The 19,880-nt window shown below is 51.7% G+C and overlaps 1 protein-coding gene across 4 annotated transcripts in view; it reads left to right on the forward strand.

Moving 5' to 3' along the window:
• The window catches only part of KIRREL3 (kirre like nephrin family adhesion molecule 3), a 356,593-nt gene that overhangs the window by 315,495 nt on the left and 21,218 nt on the right, over positions 1-19,880 (forward strand). For all 4 annotated transcript variants that reach the window (XM_074848917.1, XM_074848919.1, XM_074848921.1 and 1 more), the window contains exons 8-10: positions 11,233-11,381; positions 11,794-11,921; positions 15,606-15,732. In XM_074848917.1, the coding sequence (XP_074705018.1) occupies positions 11,233-11,381; positions 11,794-11,921; positions 15,606-15,732 (404 nt within the window). The remainder of the gene's footprint in view (positions 1-11,232; positions 11,382-11,793; positions 11,922-15,605; positions 15,733-19,880) is intronic.

The raw sequence follows: 19,880 nt of genomic DNA on the forward strand, positions 1-19,880 counted from the left end.
CTGATTCCCCAAGCAGCATCCTTGGAAATGTCTCTGCTTAAAAGACCTGTCAGGATAGCTGCAAAATGTAGGCCAACATGCATGGTGTGAGTTTGAGAAAACCCAGTGGAATTTATGTTCCAAAATAAAGCCATCGGGTCCCATCGCCGCCCAGGAACACGTGTCCCGGTAATTTTCCCAGTACACATGACTGGTCTTGGGCACCGGCAGTCAGAGGGCTCATCCTGCCATATGTAGGCTGTTGGCGTGTGGATCCGCTGCTGAGCTTGGACAAATGTCACACAGGCTTGCTCAGCTGGGAATTCAGGATGGGTTCATCACTGGGAAACAGTAAATCTAGGGGAAAGCAAGGGAAAAGTTGGCACAAGTTGCTGGCAGGAGAATCTTTCCTCCGCAAACCTGGATGACTTTGGTAGCTGTGGTGAGGACGTGCTGTGCATCCTGAGCCTGCTCTCTGCCTGGCATGAAGCTGTCTTGGCATGCTTGTTTGGTGTAGACAGCACCTAGCCTTGCAAAGCCCATCCCAGACAGACCTAAAAGGGATTCTGGTCTCATCCAGCATCAGATCATGGAGTAACTCTGTTAACTTCAGGTCTTGAAGTTCTCCTTGGGTTTCTGTTCCTCTGCAAACTCTCGGGAAGCTGTTGGCAAATACTAAAGCAAAGGAAAAACGCAAGCTGTTGTCTCTGGATTATAAGGCCATTTGTCTCTAAAGCATCGAGCAACGCTTATTGCTCCATTCGGCTTTGCTATTGAAGTGTGTAATTAAGGGCTTAATGGTTTTTACTTTTGGAGACTTCTTTTTTTTTAAATGCTGTTTCTTGCTCTTTTATACAGAAGTCGATAGATAATCGCAAAGCTCTTGCGGGTCAGTCTATTGTACCAGTATGCAACCATGTTTGATTATTTTCTCATCACAGAATCCCAGCATCATCTCAGTTGGAAAAGCCCTTGAAGATCCTCCAGTCCAACCATGAACCTCACACTGACCGTTCCCAACTCCACCAGATCCCTCAGCGCTGGCTCAACCCGACTCTTCAACCCCTCCAGGGATGGGGACTCCCCCCCTGCCCTGGGCAGCCCATTCCAACGCCCAACAACCCCTTCTGCAAAGAAATCCTTCCTAAGAGCCAGTCTGACCCTGCCCTGGCGCAGCTTGAGGCCATTCCCTCTTGTCCTGGCACTGGTTCCTTGATTAAATGACGTGGCTCAGAAGAGCAGTGTTGTTACCAGGGTGGTCTAAGGGGATTCAAGAGGTTTGGCCATGAACAGCGACTTGTTCATGTCTGGGGAGGGAGGGAGGAGTGGATGGTTGGTTGGATTGATGAATGGATTAAAGATGAACAGATCTTTCAGTGAACTTGCAACTTTATTCTACTCCAGCTGTATGCTGTCTGTATTATCTTTGCATCAACGCAACGGGAATGCGTTCCTGGATATGTCATTTATTATTCCTCCTTATGAATTGCCAGATCCTGAAGTTATTTGCCGTTCAGCCAGCAGGAGCCCATGTTGCATTACACAGAAATCACTGCCCTTGGCATCTTCTGCGAGAAGATTCCCACATAATTAGGACTCAACCCATCTTCACCTGGGGTGCACGCCTCTGAGCACAGTTGCCTCCATTGATAATCCTATCGTGAATCATTTGATCTAGACACAGTTCAGCCCTGAATAATTAACTGTTCTGGCAGGACCGGCCAAGGAACCTGCCAGAGAAGGAGCTGTGCCTCACACCAACCTGAGGACATGCCAAAATTCAGACAGATAGAGCCTAAAAAGCGAGCCTGAACAATGGGATGGCAACAGCAACTGTCATGGGGAAGGAAGGGCTTTGGCGGGGGACTTGGTGAGTTTGCTCTGAGCTAGGGCTGGAGTGTTGAAGGGAATTGGCTCAGGTTGGTGGGCACCGTGTCCAAATCAGGGAGCATGGCCTGACTGTTTGGCACGTCCAAGGTTGGTCACGCTCCTTGAAGAGTTAATATAAACCTCTCCCGAGGTTGGTCTCCTTTCCCCATGCCAGCGAGAGGTCAGCCTGGTGTGTGCCCTCTCACACAACAGAAATCAAACCACAAAGCTCTTGAAAACTTCCCAATCCCAAGCCCAGGTCCAAAACTCGGAGGAGCTTTAAGAGTCAGCCAAGAAAGGGAAAACCCTTTGAAAAGCCCCAGCCCCAGCCATTCATGAATCCCGTGTGCCAGAAGGCAGGAGCCATTTCTGCCCTCTGTGCCCATCATTTCTGCCCTGAAGCGTGCGGATTGGGTAGCTTCAGTGATCCAAAACATGCAGTCCCAGCCCAGCATCGGCTTCGGGATCCCCCTGGCTGCAGATTTCTTATGCTGATGAAGAGCTGGGGGTAGCTGTCTCCATTGACAACTGATGGGTTTTTTCCTGCAAACCCCAAAGGAATTGCATGGCGAGGTGTAAAGTTGCAAAGGCCACAAGCACGTGTGGTGGGTTTTAGGTGAAAAATAAGAGCTGTAGTAGAGGAAAAGGCGAGTTTGAACAGCGTCACAGCACAGATTCACTTTGTGCTAAGCAGGAGGATAAACACGTCAGAGAATTAGCGCTTCCCCATGCCAGCATCCACAAATCTGGCTAAAAAAGTTCCGTTATGGGGGTGGAGGGGGGTAGGAAGACCCTAGAAAGGACTAATCCTGTTAAACGATTTGACAAAACACAAACCACGTGATGAAATTGGATTACCCGATCCACGCAAGAAATAATAGTTAAGCTATTAGTCATGTCTATTGTGTGGCAGGATAAGTCAGGACGATGTAGGCAGGAGAAATGAAATGCAGCATCGCCGCCGAAGGGGTAAAATCACCCCGGGAGAGGTGACACCTCCAAGTTCATCCAGGACTAAGGGGTGACTCACATCCCCAGTATTTCCCCAGGATAAGCAGTTTTGGCAGCTGGCTGTCGTAGCCTGCTTCTTCAGACCCATCTGAATGGTTTTAAGCTTCCTCTGCGCTTAGAACAGTCAGGAATTTAATTTCAGTAATTTAACTTGGGAAAAAAAAGTAAAATTTTCATATGATCCCATGACTCCAGAGCAGAGGATTTAAGGAGGGGAGTAATTGCAAAAGAGGGTGGGCTTGTGAAAGGGGATGGGCAGAAAAGCATCCATCCCAGCAAGAGAAGTGCCAAAAGAGGGATTAATGGGGACAGGATTGGTGCACAGCCCTCTTGTGCGAGGGGGTGGAGGAGGAGGGGGGATTTTAAACAGCGGGATTAAAAGAGCGCCAGATCTAAAGCGTCTGCGTTTTGTTTTGATCTGTCAAGAAAACAGCTCGATTTGCAGAAGGAATCACCCAGCCCGCCAAGTTTTGTGCTTTTCCTTTGAAATAGTAATAGCTTTTCCGTCAGCGCGTCTCCAGTTTCCTTCTGGGGGGGGTGAGCAACCTTACCAGCCCCTTGTGCAGGGAAGGAGCCAGCGGTCACAGGTGGGCTGTGCTTTGGCCAACACCTCCCTGCTGCAAAAGCCGATGCCCGTAATCCTCTATGGTCTGCACCGCAGCGCTGAGAGTATGGACAACCTGGGATGTCCCAGCATCCCCCAGGCAAGCCAATCCACGGGGTCCGTGGCCACCTCACATCTCTGGCGTGCACAGAGGTCCACAGAGCACCAGCTGCAAAATGGTCGTGCCCACTCGCAGGGCTGCAGTGCGTAGTGTTACTCCATTGATTATCTGCATGGCTCATCAGCCAGCTTCAACTATTTACTACGGTTGATCAGTCAAGTCATTGACCAAGTTAACAGCTTTGTTTACTTCTCCCCCTCCGCTTCTGCCGCCAATTTGTTCTGATCGCTGTGCTAACTGAAAGGCTATTTTGATTGTTTTCTCACCAAAATGAACCGCAGCTTGTGACACGGCTTTAATTGTGCTGTCTGGGAGAGAAAAACCTTCTCACCCTGGTTTTTACAGGCTCCCGCGCCATGGGCAGGACAGACCTGGCCGCGGGGCGTTCCTGCTCATCTCTGCCCCGGCACCTCAATGCTCTCCGCAAGAGCTGGAGTCCCATTGCACAACTTCAGGAGTGATTTGGGGAGCTCTAAGTAGCCCCTCACTGGTTTTTTCCACCTATGGGACCTGCTGATGGCAAGGAGATGCAAAACCCATGTCCTGAAGACAGTCACCTCCCTTGAAGACTGCAGTTTGATGAGCAATCAGGCTCATCATCAGCCTCATGGCTTAGCAGGAGGGGGAATGCCAAAGCTGAGATTAGATAGGAAATCAAGCCAGAGGTTTCTCCTGCACAGCGAGGTATTATTATTATCATCAAAACCCCAGAGTGTTTAAAAACAATCAAACCCCAGTAGCGGCAACCGGTGTGTCGCAACGAGCGCAATCAGACACCAAACATGTCCTTGTCTGGGATTCAAGTCTGAACTCTTGGAATTCGGGAAAAAGTTGCAATCTTTCTTGCTGTCTGTTTCTGAAGAGAAGCCACGTGGGAAAACAAAATAGGCAGAGAGAGATCAGCAAAGTTGGCATCTCTGCTCCGAGGTGCAGCATCTCCACCGTTAGGACCTGGGGTTCGCTTCGTGGTGGAGCTGAGATGGCCACGTTGGGGATGGAGAGGTTTGGGAAGAGGCCGTTGCTGCAGCAGCCGTGTGGGGATGGAGGTTTGGAAGCTTTTCCTTGAGTATGTTGGGTACCATGGTCTTTGCTCCCCAAGCCTGCGTGCTCGAGGACCGGCCCACCATCGGCAAGGATGCTCAGCGCTTTGCTCAGGGCTCTGCCCTCCTGAACTTGATTAAACCCCAAGCTGGAAGGCCCAGCCTTGTAATTTAGATAGTGGAGAGATTACCTATTGCCTGTGCTGGCTGATAAATGAATCTGCTGCATCAACACGGAGGGAGGACGGCAGACGTGCGGCTGAGGAACCACACAGGGCCCACACATCTTCATTAGGGAGGGAGCAGGCAGGAGAAGAGGAACAATCCCATAGATCACCATTATGGAAATTTACTCTTAATAAAGAAATAATTTGCACGATGCATCATGGCAGAGCCACGCAGGGGGTTAGTGGGACACTGCTCGGGCTGCGTTGCTCGCTCAATCATTTCTCAAAGGATTGTCACTCACAGGAGATGTTCCTGCAAACATGGAGCTGCCAACACGAGCCATCCGCAGTCCTGGCCTGTCTCGGATCTCCAGGGGATGCCAGCACATAATCCGTGAAACACTGTCCTTCTCCATCAGCTCCTCCCCATGGAGGGTGCCAGGGTTATGGGGCAGCGGAGGGGCACGGGGCGGTGCTCGCAGCATCCCGCTGGCAGCCGTCGTGCCTGGGGACGGCTCTCTTCTGAGGATGAGCGCGGGCTGCCACATTACGACACTAGGAATCGAAGGTACTGCTGGCAATAAAGCAGCAAAACCCATTCTCTGAGCAATTTGTAGCAATTAATAGCCATTCCCAGGAATGAAATGTTAATTAATTCATTCCCTGAGCCATGCATTTATTTAAGGTATTTGTGGATGTTCTTGGTACTTTTATTAAGCAATTAAAACGCATCCAAGAAAATATTTATCTATTTTAAGTCATTCTTAGTAAACACAATTTATATGGCAAGCAACTGCTTTATTTTGCATTGTTAATTAAAAATAACGATACACTCCACTTCCCTGGGTTACACGCCATGAGAGCAGTCGATCTGCCGGGAGGTCTGGTTCAAGGAGCGCGCGTGCTGCTGGCAACTGCAAGAAACCTCCTTAGCAAGGATCCACATAGCCTGCAATATGGATTTAAGTAGTGCTTGACGGGACATGACAGATTTCAGAGAGCCCCAGCATCCCTGTGCTGTGGGGCAGGTGCTGGTGATGCCCTCCAGTTGTTCCTGTGCTGCTGGGAGATGCCGGAGACAGCCAAGGCCTGATGAGGAGCTTTACATCAGCACTAGCGTGGCCAGCAGGGACAGGGAAGGGATCTTACCCCTGGACTCGGCACTGGTGAGGCCGCCCCTCGATGACTGGGTTCAGTTTTGGGCCCCTCACTCCAAAAAGGCCATTGAATGACTTGAGCGTGTCCAGAGAAGGGCAACGAAGCTGGTGCAGGGTCTGGAGCACAGGTCTGATGGGGAGCAGCTGAGGGAACTGGGGGGGTTTAGTCTGGAGAAGAGGAGGCTGAGGGGAGACCTCATGGCCCTCTCCAACTCCCTGAAAGGAGGGTGCAGAGAGGGGGGATGAGTCTCTTGAGCCAAGGAACCAGTGCCAGGCCAAGAGGGAATGGCCTCAAGCTGCGCCAGGGCAGGGTCAGACTGGCTCTTAGGAAGGATTTCTTTGCAGAAGGGGCTGTTGGGCGTTGGAATGGGCTGCCCAGGGCAGGGGGGGAGTCCCCATCCCTGGAGGGGTTGAAGAGTCGGGTTGAGCCAGCGCTGAGGGATCTGGTGGAGTTGGGAACGGTCAGGGTGAGGTTCATGGTTGGACTGGAGGAGCTTCAAGGGCTTTTCCAACCGAGATGATTCTGTGATTCTGTGATTCTGTGAGTCCTACAGCCTTCCCAGGGCTGTGAAGTCAATAGCTTGTTCACACACGCTGTTTGTTGAGGAATTACAAGTCCTTGTACCACAGACGGAGGAATTTATTTGTTACGGCAAGCTTGGGCAGCGCTCAGGCAGATGAAGTGCTTGCTAGCGATGCTCTTCTGCGTACCGACACTCTCTAGGCCATGTCATGCTCTTGTTGCAAACATGGTTAGGTCTTTGTGGGCTCCACCAGCCTGGAAGCCCAGAAACAGGGTCCTCAGGGTGGAGCTGATGGGTTTTTACCCCTTTTGGAGAAGACTCAGCTGAGCATTTTCCACCAAGACCCTGGGAGCAATCACGGGCGCTTCATCCCGGCTCTCAGCAGCTTTCCTTTGGAAACCAGAGCAGGTCACTGAAGAAATACTGATGTACGAAAACTGAAACAAAGCCACGGCATTGCTTGTGAGCTAACACATCCCAAACTGTCCTTTCTTATTTGCCTTGTATGAACTCTCAACTGGGAAGCGATCGATGGAGTCAGAAAACTACTATTTCCCTGAAGAATGTCTCCTTAGAAAAGTCCCCCCCTCCCTCTTATCTTTAAGTGTTAAAAGTACCCAGTACAGGTTGGGGTTTTTTTATTCTTTAATCAGTTTTTTCCATGGTTGTCTGTAATAACCTCTTTGAAGCTTGGATCGAAATATCTGTTTCCTGGTTGAAATTTGTTTTCCTCCATTGCCCAGGCCAATTCAATTTCCAGAAGATACTGAATTGGGAGGCACTGGGCACTCCCTCCAGAGAGGCCAGAGAAAAACAAATGCAGGTTAGAAATATGGGGAAAGAAATAACAAAATGAAACTCAGCCCGGGGTGGAAGAAATGCCCATCTGGAGCAACAGGCTGAGACGGTGCGTGGTAAAGAGAAAGGAAGATGAGAAAATGTGCAAAGCCCAAGGATATGAGGGACAGCAGCAGATAGGTCTGCGCTGGCCATACGACATGGATAGCAGGGAGAAATGGTGAATTTGGAGCTGGGTCCTCAAAAGGTGCCTATCAGCAGTAAAGAGCGGGCAGTGAAGGCATCTCACGGCGATGCTGCCACTGTCACCCTACAGAGACCACCCGAGAAGTGCAGGGAGGCTGGGATGGGTCCCATGGTGTCCCCACTCTGCTGTTCCAACCTTTGAGTCCTTCCCCGCGGCGTGGCAAGCCCAAGAAAAACACAGAAACAGGTTCTTTGGGCAGGATGCCCAAGGACAGACCCTCACCCCTCTCCTGGGGCAGGCCCAGCTTGGGGGGGACACAACGATGCTGTGCTCCCCCTGCCCAGACCTGTCCCTACAGCCCCTGCGATATAGTTTGGTTTAGGAAGAAAACCAGCAGTGAAAAATGACAGGTGAGTTAGCGGCTAAGTCATACGAGGAGAGACTAAAAGAGGTAAATTTATATAGTCTGGAAAAGACCCTGGGCGACACGTTTGCGATCTATAAATAGCTTCAAGGTAACAATATAAATGAAAGAAGCCCCTGCTCTCAAGGGTGGTAGGACAAGGAAAGCTGGCTGGGAGCCAGGCTCAATGTAATAAGGCTGGTGAGACATTAGGAAGAAATCATGAAGAGCCAAAGCCGTGGAGGTGGTGGATGTTGCTGCTGGAGCATCCTCCGCCTCTTCTTGGCTCCATTTCATTCGGATTCCGTTTACAAATAATTACTGAAAGGTTAATAGGGGAGTAAGTCATGTTACGGGCTTGTTAAAAACATGAGTAACTTGCCTTCTGGCTGTCCATGAGCACATCACGGGAAGCTTTACAAGAACGTTATCAGCTGTCGTTATTAAAAACCAATTTGACATTATAAAAGATCTATACTGCTTGTTCAGCCACATTGATTTAGCAGTGTTAAGCCTTGGAAAACTGGAGCAAGAACCTTGATCTCTGCTGAAGCACGAAAAATTGCTGTTTGTGACACATCTCCGTGCTCGGGAAATCCAGTTTTGCAGAAGCGATCGGTTACGAACAAATACATAAAGCACCGTGCCACGGTTGTTGGTGTGTGTTTTCCCAAGCCACTGCAAAGTCAGACAACTCTTGGAGACCTTGCCCACCGTTTTGCTTTCTTTTGCAATGTCCAGGAGGATCTCACCTGAAGGCTGCCCAGCTCAAACCCACCTCTGGACACTTCTCCATCTGATTTCCAAGCTCTGGTGCTCAACATGTCTCTTCTGGGAGGAGGAGCTGCAGGCAGGCTGCAAGGACACGACCCACGGAGCTCACAAGTCACTTTTATCTCATCTTGAAACCTCCTTCTTGTCCTTTGCAGAGCAGAGAAGGTGGTTTTGTGCAAAATAACCAGGAAAGCGCCAGGCATAAGAGAAGCGCTGGGTTCCCCCACAGGTTTGGTGTTGCCCTCACCCTGTTGACTGCTGCAAGGAAATGGCTTCATGTACCTGGTGCCTCCCTTGAGCACCTGAGTAGCAGAACAAGACCCTTCAGAGGCTGGAAATCTGCTTGTGATTGGGAGCCTTTATGGGGACAAAGTTGTAAAGGGAGCTTAACCGAGCTCCTGACAAAAAGCACAGGGTATTTCCACATTCACCAGCTGAAGTTTCCCTGTCCCTCTAGCTTTCTGCCTGCCTTTCTTCCTTGTTTTCTTCTATCAAAAGTTGCTGAGATTTGGCTTCGGGCCTTTTTGACCAGCAAACCAAACAATGAGCACGTGTTTCATCTGCACCCCACAACCTGTGCAAAGTTTCAGGGATGAGATCTCGGGGCTCTGGCAGATCCCTCCAGATCTCTCCTGCCGCAGCCAGGGGAGGAGGAGGAGCGTCCCCAAGGGACAAGCTGCTGCCACAGCGCTGGCAGATGCTCTCCACAATGGGCAGCGTCTTTCCTGTGGATCAGGATCCCATCAGGAAGGCAGATCCCATCAGGAAGCAGGGAAATGTGATGCTGAGACCAACCTTGGTGGCCAACCTCTCACAAGCCCCTTGGCTTGGGTTGCAATTCCCTCTGGAAGGAGAAAGGCGTCACCAAAGCGTCACTGACCATTCTAAACCTTCGGAGCAGCATCTGGAAGGTGTCGCTTGTGCTGGTTTTTCCGTACGAGGAAACTCCCTCATTAACACACGAAGCGCAGCCCTGGAAATAAAAGCAGCATCTCCTGATTAATTATTGAAGGGGGGAGTCCAGGGAGGAAGGGAGGGTAGGGAAGCTGAAGTGGCTAGTCAGCATCTGTTAGAGGTGCAAAGATAAATGAAATGAGAGAGCGGGTAAGTGCATACAAATCAGCTCACATCTGTACCACTAATACATCTCCTTCAAAACGCTTGTGTCATCAGATGGTGGGTGAAGCCTTGCAGGTCAGCCATCCTGATTCAATTAGGTTCACGTTAGCAGGCGCTGGGGGGATTTGCTCTAGCAGCACTGTCAGAGCATTTTTCAGCCTGCCGTGGACCGGTGTTTCGCTCTCGCTCCAGCCCCACAGAGGCGCTTGGAAGCCGTCTGTGCCTGCAGCCCTCCTTTGCCTATATGAGTCCGGCGCAGCTCCAGTTGTCTTTGGTTGTCCGCGGGGCAACGTGAGTCTGACATTAAAGCAAGGGGAACCCTGCACGACCCCAGAGCAGGGTCGCAGGGAGCAGCAAAGTCCGCAGCAGGAGACCCGTGGGAGGACCATGAGTAGATGCTGTTCTCCTTGAAGGGGACAACTTCCCCAAAACCACCCCACTGACCCCGTGTGGGAAGCAGCATCATCCCTCTAGAGCCTGGTGGGGCACGTCCAGCTCCCAGCACCTTCCTCTTTCCCCAACCCACCCCATCTTCTCCAAACACCCCAACCCATCCAGTGCAACCAGGACCACAGGGGCAGAGATTCCTCAGGGAAATCCCCTTCCCTCTAGTTTACCTGTCAGTTGTTTTGGGAGGATTATTATTATTTTTTTCCCCAGGCTGCTGCCTGCGCTTTCTTTCCCTTCCCCCAAAGAGCGGCTGGAGTTTCACGCTGCCTGACAGCATCTCCTGTCTTTCCCACCCGTTCCAGAGTGGCAGGTTGCCAGATGGTGCCCCATTAGGTCACATTTGCTCATTGTTTGGCAAACAGCGGCTTAATTCAAGTGCTGAGTTGACAGCTTGTTCTCCAAGACAATTTGCAAGTTGCAGTGTTGCAAATGCCAGCTTGGCTTTTCAGGGTAATGTTATTTCAGCTGCCTTAAAGGGATAAATTTCTCTTTGATTGGAAAAAAAAAAAAAAAAAAAAAAGAAGAAAAGGGTGAAAGTTGGGGGAAGCTGAAAAGGTTTTTAGTGGCTTTGAGTTGGAAGGGCCAGCAGTGTTGGTTGGCAAGTGTTCGGAAAGTCACCATGGTTCTCCACCAGCAGAGACTCCTCATGTCCCATCCCTCCTATCACTGAGGTCTTCCACCCATGCCCCACAATCCTAAGGAATGAGGTGTATTTCCAGTGAAACAGGCTTTCACAGGGAAATAGCAATTTTGATTTATTTCGGAAAGGTTCGGTCGGGTTATACATACACGTCGCTGTGGTGTCGCCTCCACAGCCTGCGGTTATAACCCTGGGGGGTGATGTAGGGATGATGCAGACGCTGCTGAGGATATGTGCACATCCTTCCCAAAGTCACGGGCAGCAGCAGACACCCCATGACCTGCTGCCCCCCAGCACTATGACCTGTGCGCTGAGCGAGCGAGTCTCCACCATCACACGCGTGCGCGACACAGAACAGCACCACCACAATGCTCTTTCTTCTTCGACAGGTGGGCAAAAAAAGGCCAGGTTATAAAGGAAGCATCCGGTGACTTCTACGAAACCATCGTGGACCACACCTTCTTCTTCGAGCCCGTCTCCTGCGAAGTCACTAACGCTCTGGGCAGCACAAACATCAGCAGGACCGTGGACGTCTACTGTAAGTAATCTGTCAGCTTGAGACTGACCTCCCAGGGCTCAGCAGGGCCTGCAGAGCTGCTGAAAATTAACGGTTGGGGGACACAGCTAGATTTGACATGCCCGGGGTGACCAGGACTTGCTGGGCTCTCCTACAGCTCAGACTTTGTAAATGTTCTGATGGTGGGACTCCTGATTTCCTCCTGCCTTCTGAGTGCACAGCTCATGGTGGTGGTCCTTGGGGAGCTGGTCATTCTGAGGTTGGAGCAGGCACCTGTCTCAGGCTTTTCTTTATTCGGGGGTCTTCTGTGGTTGTGACCCATCGGTCCATCAGGACCTACCGCTGCTTCCTCTGACACAGTGACCTCTTTGGTTTGAGGGTTTCTGGTTGACACAGCCTATCTCCGGGAGTAACTCCAGTCTCCTCTGTGCAGTTGGGCCCAGGATGGCAACAGAACCGCAGTCCCTCCTCGTTGACCTGGGCTCAGACGCGGTCTTCAACTGTGCCTGGACTGGGAACCCGTCTCTCACCATCGTCTGGATGAAGAGAGGCTCAGGCGTGGTAAGAATCTCTGCCGGGGCGGTGGGGAATGGCACATTCAGGGCATGAGGTGCTGTGTGATGCTCCCCATGGAGCAAATCCCAGGGCTGGGAGCTCCTGGCTGGACAAATTCTGGACCTATGAGACTCCTCCTAATGCAGGGGACAGCGTGGCGTTGTAGAGCAGTGGTGAGTGTCTCGTTAGTTCAGAGAAGCGCATGAAGCAGTAAAGGCTTCTTTCCCTTTGTAATATTTTGGGTGAAAGTGTGTGTGAAGCCACGAGGCATTTGGATGGCAGACTGGAAAGTCAGGCCTGGAGTCCTGCTTGGGAAAGGCAAAGGGAAAACCAGACTGCTGAAAATCAGAGCCATCGCTGCTGCAGAGGCTGTCTGACCCTGCCCCATCGAGCCACCTTCCAGAGCCCACGCAGCTGTCGCCCACGGGAGGTGTTTGCAAAGGAGGCCTAAGAGAAGGAGAATGGATTCCCATGATGATTCAGGGCATAAGGGTTGAACAGAGGCCAGAGCCTCTTAACCTCTTAACCTCTCTCTCTTAATCATGTAACCTCTGGCTGACGGGTAGCGCTTCTGCAAATCGCCTGTGTTGGCCTTCGTGGGATGGTCCCTTCTGGCCTCCAGACCTGCGAGCTCACATCCCGACGCATTCACCCCAGCTCTCCTCAGCTGTGGCCTGGAGCCTCCTCGAGTGAGGGGAGGCTGGATCTGGCCCAGCAGACTTCTCCACGTCTCTTTTGTCCTGAAAAGCATAAGGAGCTTTGCAAACATTAATCGTGGCTCAGTCAGCCCAGGAAGGCGCGAGATACTTGATCCCCTCTTTACAGACAGGAGGGCTGAGCAAAGCCACATTAAGAAGCTAAAGGAGGGCCCAGACGTGAAACTCATCCAGAAGGCACACGCAGGTTTGGGTTTGAAAAGCATCTTTTGGCTTCGTCTGGGCAGATGTGTCCTGAAGTCGATGAGGCAACGCTGACTTACGCAGCTCTAAGTATTATCTGAGAGCTGGACTTACAGGGGAGTGAGATGGACGGGCTGAGTCGCTCTCCTCACCTCTGCTCCCCAGGCACAGACCGAGGAGGGGAGCAGACATTGAGGCATTAACTGTTGGAGTATTTTTTCCAAACCATAATGACCTCAGTGAAGGCCATCTCCTGTGAAGTAATTATAGACTTGGGAGAGCTGATGGCTCGAATCAGCTACAGAATCCCAGTGGGTCAATAATCCCTGGGTGGTTTCCCATCCCTGCGGTGGTTGTTTCTCTGGGTTATTAGACTGCTGTTTCATTTTCTCAAAGCCGCTGGAGTGTGCAGGGTGGCTGAAAGGAGCCATGTGCAGCGAGGACGAGGGTTCCCTGCCCCTTGTGGTCCAGCCCCAGCCACGCATCAGGGCTTGCCTTCCCTAATCTGCAGCGCGCAGGCTGAGCAGCTTTCTCCATTTTTATTTGGCTCTCTCTAGCTTAGAGCTTGGAGCATCTCAGGGCTCGGGACAGACCTACCAGCTGGTTTAACTGGGCAGAGATGCTTGCACTGGTCAGCAGAGCTGCCTCCATCTTCCCAGAGGGGTGCTGGTTTGTGAACCCAGACCCTGCTTTGTGAAGCCCATCGGTGCCCAGCCGTCACGGTGGGATGTGGGATGAGGGCTGCTTTTTTCTCAGTCTCTCCGCTTCCAGAGCCAGGTCCGGATCCCACAAGATTGCCTTCTTCGCTCCTACTTTCCCAGAAGGAAATCATCAGTATCATCAGTATTGTATCATCAGTAAGTTTGCAGATGACACCAAGCAGGAGTGTTGATCTGCATGAAGACAGGGAGGCTCTACAGAGAGACTTGGATAGATTGGATCGGTGGCCAACGTCGACGGGATGAGCTTCAACAAGGCCAAGTGCCAAGTCCTGCACTTGGGCCACAACAACCCCCTGCATGGCTACAGGCTTGGGGACGTGTGGCTGGAGCTGTCTGGAAGAAAAGGATCTGGGGGTTCTAATTGACAAGCAGCTGAACATGAGCCAGCAGTGTGCCCAGGTGGCCAAGAAAGCCAACGGCATCCTGACTTGTGTTAGAAATAGTGTGACCAGCAGAAGCAGGGAGGTGACAGTCCCCCTGTGCTCTGCACTGGTGAGGCCACACCTGGAGGGTTGTGTCCAGCTTTGGGCACCTCAATCCGAGAGAGATCTCGAGGGGCTGGAGCGAGGGCAGAGGAGGGCAACGAGCTGGGGAAGGGCCTGGAGAATAAATCCTGTGAGGAGAGATTGAAGGAGCTGGGACTGTTCAGTGTGAGGAGGAGAAGGTGAGGGGAGACCTCATCACTCTCTACAGCTCCCTGAAAGGACGTTGTGGAGAGGTTGGTGCTGGTCTCTTCTCCCAGGGGATTAGTGACAGAACAAGAGGGAACGGCTTTAAACTGCAACAGGGGAGGTTCAGACTGGACGTGAGGGGAAAATGTTTCCCAGAAAGAGTGGTCAGAGAGTGGAATAGGCTGCCCAGGGAGAGGGTGGAGTCCCCATCCCTGGGTGTGTTTAAGGGCCGTTTGGATGAGCTGTGGGGGGATGTGGGGTAGGGGAGAACTTTGCAGAGTCGGGCTGAGGGTTGGACTCGATGATCCCGAGGGTCTTTTCCAACCTGAATGATTCTGTGATTCTGTGAAATAAATCAGAGCCTGAAGAGAGGGTGAGGCCAAGTAACCACAGGCATTTGAGTGGATATCTCTGTAATCAGTGCTAAAACAGTGGGTTTAAAAGGGATCTGCAACTCTGTGACTCTGCCTCATGCCAGATTAGGGGTGAGACCCCCCCAATCTTCTTGCTACAGGGAGACCCAGATCCAGGCCTCCAGGGCTTTGCATAAGCACCAATTCCTGGAGGCATCATCTGTGGGAGCAGCAACCAGCAGAGCCAGGGGCTCACGGAGCAAGGAGGAGAGGTGATGGGCTGGCCCCAGCCTGCAAAGTCCTGGGGCAGAGAGGCGAGGGCAGCTGGGGGGAGGTAGCCCCCAGGCATGTGTTTCCAACACAGTAACACATCGCTCCAAAAGCTGCTGTTTGTTTTAGACCTGCCGTGATTTTTTTTAAATACCACCAGTGCCAAGATTCTGCTGACAGCCTCAGCCAGATCCCTCTGCTTCAGCAAATTTTCAAAGTTTAATAAAGCTGCTAATTGCACTGCCGGGGCAGGAGGGCAGCGTGGCTGATGGCCACGTTGCAGCCGGTCTAGAGGGAGGGCTTGCCAAAAGCCGCTGAGATTTCCCTGGCTATCCAGACCCCGTTCCCAGGGGGGCTGCCAGCTCTCCAGGTTGGTCTCCCACCACTTTTGGGTTTGAAATCCCCGAGTCAATCCTGGCAGCCTCCGTGAAGGTAGAAATGCAAGTGTGGGGCGTGGTTCTCTCAATGGCTTTTCTGCTCCGGGTTATAAGGCGGTTGTGTTGCTGCAGCCACCAAAATTTTTCTCTTGTGTCTTGAACTTCTTGAAAACTGGTGTCTGTAAAAATTCAAATGAATAGGAACGGGACTTATATTCCACCCCCCACCACAAAACTGGGTCATTTCTTTATTCCTTGGTCAACAGCAATAAGTGATATTTCCATGCCACATAAGACTTTGGGCTCATCTGCTTTATTTTCTCAGGAGCTTCTAACTCACATCTCTTGTTCTACTTCACATCGCCCCCCCCTGAAAGCAACCCCCTCCTCTCTTCCAGGTCTTGAGCAACGAGAACAAGCTGACCCTGAAGTCCGTCCGCCAGGAAGATGCTGGGAAATACGTGTGCCGAGCTGTGGTCCCGCGGGTCGGTGCAGGGGAGCGGGAGGTGACGCTCACTGTCAATGGTACCTCTTGCTTTCCTGTTGCTATTCCCTCCTGCCATATCACTGCTTTGTTCCAGTTGCTCTGACAGCTTGTGTTGCTGAGTTATCTCCTCAGATATTTGCTTTCAGAGCAAATCCCACCCATGTTTGGATCAGGGATGGTCCTGCCCTGCAGGCAATACGAGTAAATTGGATTTTGCATTCATTTGCCTGGAGAGGCATGGGTTAAAGCAAAAAAAAAAAACCCAAAACCAACATAATCTAAGACCAGCTTGATTCCTTATTATCAACAGAGGTTTATTGAGTAGTTGGGAGCTGGTGTCTTTAAATCTTTAATAGGTTTATCTTGCAAAACCCTTGCAAGGTCGGAGAGCACTGTTGTCTCTGTTGCACAGCCAGAGAGCTGGGAATTGAGCCTGGATCCGAGACCAACAGCCTAATCACTCGCTCCGAGCCCATGTGGGGATACCTGGGAGAGGCAGCACTGCTATATAGCTCCTCCACAGCTGCAGAGGGCTCACCCAGCACCGCCTCAGGATGTGGCCCGGACCCACACCCAAGCTCAGGAGCACTCCAGAGCCCTGGAATTTAATGATGACCTGGCCAGGACCCCGCAGCAGCCGATAACAAATCTCAGTCTAAACAGGGAAGGGAAAAAGCCAGGCAGGCTGCAGATGTATGAATTTTGTCTCTCACCTGCGTGACAAACTGGCAGGAGTCAGTCCCTGCTCACTGTCACAAAGAGAAGAAAAGAAGCGGGAAAGCAGCACAGGCAGCAACAAGCGTTAATTTTAAATGCAGATAATGCAGATGGGTAGATCCTGGAAACATTCAGTGTCAGGTTGCACAGGGCTCTGAGCAACTTGATCTAGTTGAGGATGTCCTTGCTCGTGGCAGGGGGGTTGGAACTAGATGACTTTTAAAGTCATCTTCCAACCCAAACTATTCTGATTCTGTAATGCTAGAAAGGGAAGCCAAGGGCAACACAGCAGGGCACTGAAAACCAACCACTCCCTCGACTTCGACTCAGCTCCTTGGTGCCTGTATGCTCCTTCCCTGGCGGCTGCTGGGTTTTAATTACAATTAAACTAGCTCACAGAAAGCAAAGCAACAAATTAGCACAAAGAACCTGCTCCTTTCCTGACATCTACCAGGCACGCAGCTGCCCTGAACGCAGAGCAAAGCGCTCGCAGGCTCAGGGCCGTTTGGAGCGTGCGGCGTGGAAAAGCTTCTCTCGAGAGCTTTGCAGTTTACTCCGCCTCTGAGCTTTTCACCTCACAGAACTGACAGGGGAGCAAATGAGATCCATGCTGTGAGTTTCGCCGCTCAGCTTTGAATACCTCTTGGGACCCAACCGTCTGCAGCATCCCATCCCTCTTGGCTGTGCTGCGGCGGGGCTCCGCCGCCGGGGTGTGGTGCAACCCTGAGGTGACAACGCTGGGACACGCCGTCGCAGGCATCAGACCCTACACCAAGGCAGAATCCCACACCTCCAGGTCGAGGTGGCCCTCCAAGGTGGGCAAGCCCCCGAGCAGCGTCCACAGGTCCAAGAGCCACCAGGCACCGAGGCTTGGCAACCCATCCTGCAGCTGGAGCCGCGCTCCGACTCCAGGAGCATGGCACGGTGTGTCTAATCCAGCTAATGAATTCTGCTGAAAGCTTTTTCTGCTGTAATTTGAGAGGGAAGTTGAACACCTCGTATTTTCAAGTGATTTTAAATCCAGAGGGCGATACAATTGTCTTGATATTACCAGGTGCCTTTCTCCATGGTTTAGGATTTGTCACAGTAAAATTAGGCGTTTAGAAGTGTCTGTCCTGGGCTGGCTGCATAAACTCTGATCGGTGCACGTGGGCTTCGGGCGGGCTGATCCATCCCACCGCAAGCACAGGGACCCCAACTGAGGGATCTTCATCTGGCCCCGTCTGAGCCTGCAGTCCCACCTGGAGTAGCCCTCCACTCTCAAAACAGTCAGAAATGGCAGCAGCACGATGCTGGGGTGGGGTGGGAGAGCATCCTCCTGCCTTCATGCCATCCGGTCTCGCTGCCCTCCCCACCGGCAGCCTCGCCAGTCAGCTCTGCAGTTGCGGAGCAGGGGGCTGGCAGCCCATCCCCGAGCCGGAGCACGAGGCCACCAGCCTGAAAGGAAGCAGATATGATTCAGAGTCTGGTTAATGGGAAGGAGGATTATGCAAACGAGCAGCATTTGGCAGGGCCGGAGCAGCAGAGGCAAGAAGGAACCGAGGAACTGTTTGTGCCATCATAAATCAGCAGCAGTTGGATTTATGGCCCCCGTGTGAGCAAAGCCTCTCAATGCTCGCAACTGCACGCAAGCCTGATTGCAGCTCCCACCCGAGTAGGAGAAGCACCCCAAGATCACCTTCACAGCACCATTGCCTGCAGTTGACAGGGGCTGCTGAGCAGACACCACCACCGCTGTCCATCTCTCTTGGTGAGAAAAGATTTGTTAGAAGGCCTGGACAGCCCCAGGTGGCTAATTCAGGATTTAATTTGCCTGGGATTCACCCCAACAACCAAGCCAAGCCTGCCAGAGAGCAGGGAGCACGGGAGGGACTAACCTGCCACACTGCTTGATCAGAAGAACATCTTTGTGTCCCCTCAGCCCGCTGAAGGCTTCACCAAGCGGGTCTCCACCGCTCCTTGTGGATGGGGACCTTGGGATGGTCCCTTGTAACAGGGAGCATGAGCCAGCCCAGGGCTTCTGCAGGAAGCAAGGAGTTAAACGAATCTCTCCTGCCAAACCATCTCCAGTGTTGGGAGAGCTTGGGAGGCAAGCTTCAGCTGGACTGGAGCAGGCTGGAGAAGTCAAGGCCATCCTTTCATTCCTCCAAGGCTCCCAAGTCAGCAAGCAGCCTTCCCTTTTGTGCGAGCCGCCAGGACAGCACAAATAAATGGGCACCGCGCGCTAAAAATAACCGCAACCAATAGCTCCATCATTTATATCCATAGCAACATTGTTTAAAGCCCTTTTCCTGCCTGTGGGCTGTCTCACACTTAGCGCTGAATGCCAAGCCGGAGATTGGCAGCTTTCATAAGGAGCCAGAGCCTGGTGGAGAATCAAACGCCGGCCACAAATGTGAAGAGGCTGCAACTTCATGCTATTATTTCTGGGCATGTTCATCTCACAAATGGTCTTTAGTCATACGCTATTATCATGATGATAAGCCTTCGACTCTGAACCCCTGAAGCAATAATAAAACCCAAAGCCGTTGGCATTTGTGCCATTTAAAATCCACTCGCCTTGGGGAAAATGATCCTTTTAATGATTATTAAGCCATTTTTCTCTAGCGTCACCCAGTCTTGGAGCACTTCCAGAATTTGTAAGTAACGTACAACTGTTGAAACAGAAAGAAGATAGTGCTTTTTTTGTATCATTTAGGCCTAGCCTACAGATCCCATCGCTGCATTTGCCTCCATTGGCTTTGGGTTCATCAGTGATCAGGGCAGGCAAGCAGGAGGACCACCTAGCACATGTTTAGCTAGCCAAGAAGCTCATCCTGCATGCCTTGTGCCATCCTTGGAGGAACCAAACAGGTCCCATCCAGGAGGAAAACACCCCAGCACGCGTTTAGGGCCATTTGCCCGTCACCCTTGGCGGTTGGCACAGTTCTGCTCTTGCACCAGACGTGGGGAGGGAAGGCCAAGGCTAGCTGGCGTTGCCACCTTGGGCACGCTTGCAGAGAGCCGTTTCATGAAGGCGAGGTGCCATTTACATCCTCCTGAGACCCCGGCCAGCACTTCTGAAAGATGGGCTCTCAGCAATGGATGAATGAGAATGCACGCCTTCAGAGCATGACTAGAGCATCTCGAAGAAGAGCATTTGGGCACAAAACCACAGCAAAATGTTTTTTTGTCTTTTCCACTAACATACCAGCTATGACCATCACATCAAAACAAATCCTGACTTTCTCCTTCCCGCACAGCTCCTGCTATTACCAATTTTGACGGCGGCTCCCTTTCAGCAGTAATTTTCTGAACTGCTAGAACCATGTGTCTGGTCGCTGGGCAGTGAAACGCACTTCACTGAGCTGATTTTCTGTGCATCTCACCTTGGAATATCACAGGGAAGGAAGGACAGGGCTGTATCTCGGCAGGAAGTCTTTGGGGAATGTGAAAGTTTGATGCAGGAAGGTGTTGCTGGGATAATTCC

This window comes from Strix aluco, chromosome 23 (genome assembly GCF_031877795.1).
Source record: "Strix aluco isolate bStrAlu1 chromosome 23, bStrAlu1.hap1, whole genome shotgun sequence".
In the NCBI taxonomy this organism is placed as follows: Eukaryota; Metazoa; Chordata; class Aves; order Strigiformes; family Strigidae; genus Strix; species Strix aluco.